Raw genomic sequence first — 1,901 nt, 5'->3', positions numbered from 1 at the left:
AGAGAGAGAGAGAGAGAGAGAGAGAGAGAGAGAGAGAGAGAGATTGGCGCACGGGAAAGAATGCACAGAGTCAAAAGAGAACGGCCCTTAGAAATATTAAACAGCGTAAGCGGGTAAATGTATTTTAAATGAAGCAACTTTCTTGTACAAACCACAGGGCTGCAAAGCAATATCCCAACAAAAATGAATTCAAAAGTACCCCCCACCCCCGCCACGCCCAAGAAAGCAATAAACTAAAAAAAAAAACCCAACAAAAATAAAAACAAAAACAAAACAACACGACTACAAATTGTGAACGGACGAAAAATAAAATATGAACACATTGAATATAATAATATTACCCTTCTGGGGAATAAAAAAGGGGTGGATTGGACAAATACTCAGAGGACGATGAGAGGAATAGGTCTTTAAAAAATTACCAAACTCTAATAAAAGATAAAACACAAACACAAACAGGACTATCTAAAGACAGAAAAGAGATCCCAGTTTCAAACCGACAGGGTGCTGCTGATCACTCATTTTTAAATCCTCGCACACAAAAAGAGAACACATAACAACGTATATCCAGAAGTGGGTGTAGATCTACGTATATGCGCGCTGGGTACAAACAACACGTTGGTGGTAGTAGTAGGTAGGTAGACGACACGAAGAACTCGGGGATTGGTACAAACAACACGTTGGTGGTAGTAGTAGGTAGGTAGACGACATGAAGAACTCGGGCATTGGTTACCTGGGGTGTACACTCCGGAACACGTAAGAAATCATGGTCATGCCTGTCCGTCCACGCGCCAGCACAACATCCGAATGTCCGCCACCTCAGTGGTCGCAGAGATACTACTAACAGACGCGAACACTCTCTCTCTCTCTCTCTACTCCTCTTCCTCTCTCCTTCGGGTCGCTCTCTCTTTTCTCTCTCTATCTATAAATATATTATATCCCACTCTCTCTCTCTCTCACCCCCTTGGTCGCAGATACGAACAGTCGCAAACTCTCTCTCTTCTCTTTTCCCTCTTCCTCTCTCCTTCAGGTCGCTCGCTCTCTCTTTTCTCTCTGTATCTCTCTCTCTGTCTTTTCAATCTCCGCGCACACACGCCGAGAGGTAAACGCGCGGACTCGGCCGACGATGTCGCCACGGGCATGGGCTGACGGGCCTCCCGCCCGGTCGCCGCTCGCCTGTTGCCGCCGCGCGCTTGGGCGTCATTCCTCCGCCCCTCACGCGCGGCACGCGCGCGCGTTCACAACATCCTCATCAAAGTGCCACCAAGTCTGCGACAGACATCGGCGATCACGGTTCTCCATTCATTCCTTTGCTCGGATGCTCTCAAAAAGGCTACATTATCCCGAGTTTTCCCCGTAACCTATCCGTTTAGGCTATTTTAGTGAGTTGCTCTGGGTCTACCCCGCTTCGTTTGCGGACCATGCTTCTCCATTCATTCCTTTGCTCGGATGGTCACAAAAATGCTACATTACCCTGAGGTTTCCCCGTTCGTAACCCATCTGTTTAGGCTCACCAAGTAAGTTGCTTGAGATCTGGGTCAACACCTGTCTCCCGTTTGCCTTCAATTTTGCCAGTAAGAGCTTGGTGTCCAAGGTCTTTATATCTATTTAAGTGTACCAGAAACTGCATAGTTGTAATTTCCTGATTGGTTTTTTTTTTAAAAATCAGTGAGTAGCCTGCGTGGTTTACAACACAACATTTATTATTGTGAAACTCGAAGATCGATACGTGCTTTCGACAGACAGAATTTGATACTCATTCTTCAAGACATTAGAATTTTGAAGCCAGAATACGTTACGTTGACAGTTGACTGAGGAGCAAGAAATACTTGTTCGAATCCACAAGTGGCATTTTGTTTGGAAGCTATCCAGCAGCTCGGTGCTGCATAAATGCAAACACACGA

The 1,901-nt window shown here is 45.8% G+C and overlaps 1 protein-coding gene across 2 annotated transcripts in view; it reads right to left on the bottom strand.

Annotated features, from left to right (window-relative positions):
- Positions 1–1,650, bottom strand: part of LOC101860422 (zinc finger CCCH domain-containing protein 10) — a 61,485-nt gene extending 59,835 nt beyond the window's left edge. Inside the window, exon 1 of one of the 2 annotated variants that reach the window (XM_005102185.3) lies at positions 731–1,650. In XM_005102185.3, coding sequence (XP_005102242.1) covers positions 731–771 — 41 coding nt within the window. In that variant the 5' untranslated portion in view covers positions 772–1,650. The remainder of the gene's footprint in view (positions 1–730) is intronic. The other variant, XM_035970749.1, reaches the window with a different exon arrangement.
- Between the last annotated feature and the right edge of the window lie 251 nt (positions 1,651–1,901).

This window comes from Aplysia californica, unplaced genomic scaffold, assembly GCF_000002075.1.
Source record: "Aplysia californica isolate F4 #8 unplaced genomic scaffold, AplCal3.0 scaffold00316, whole genome shotgun sequence".
Classification (NCBI taxonomy): Eukaryota; Metazoa; Mollusca; class Gastropoda; order Aplysiida; family Aplysiidae; genus Aplysia; species Aplysia californica.
This window is presented reverse-complemented; position numbering and strand designations above follow the sequence as displayed.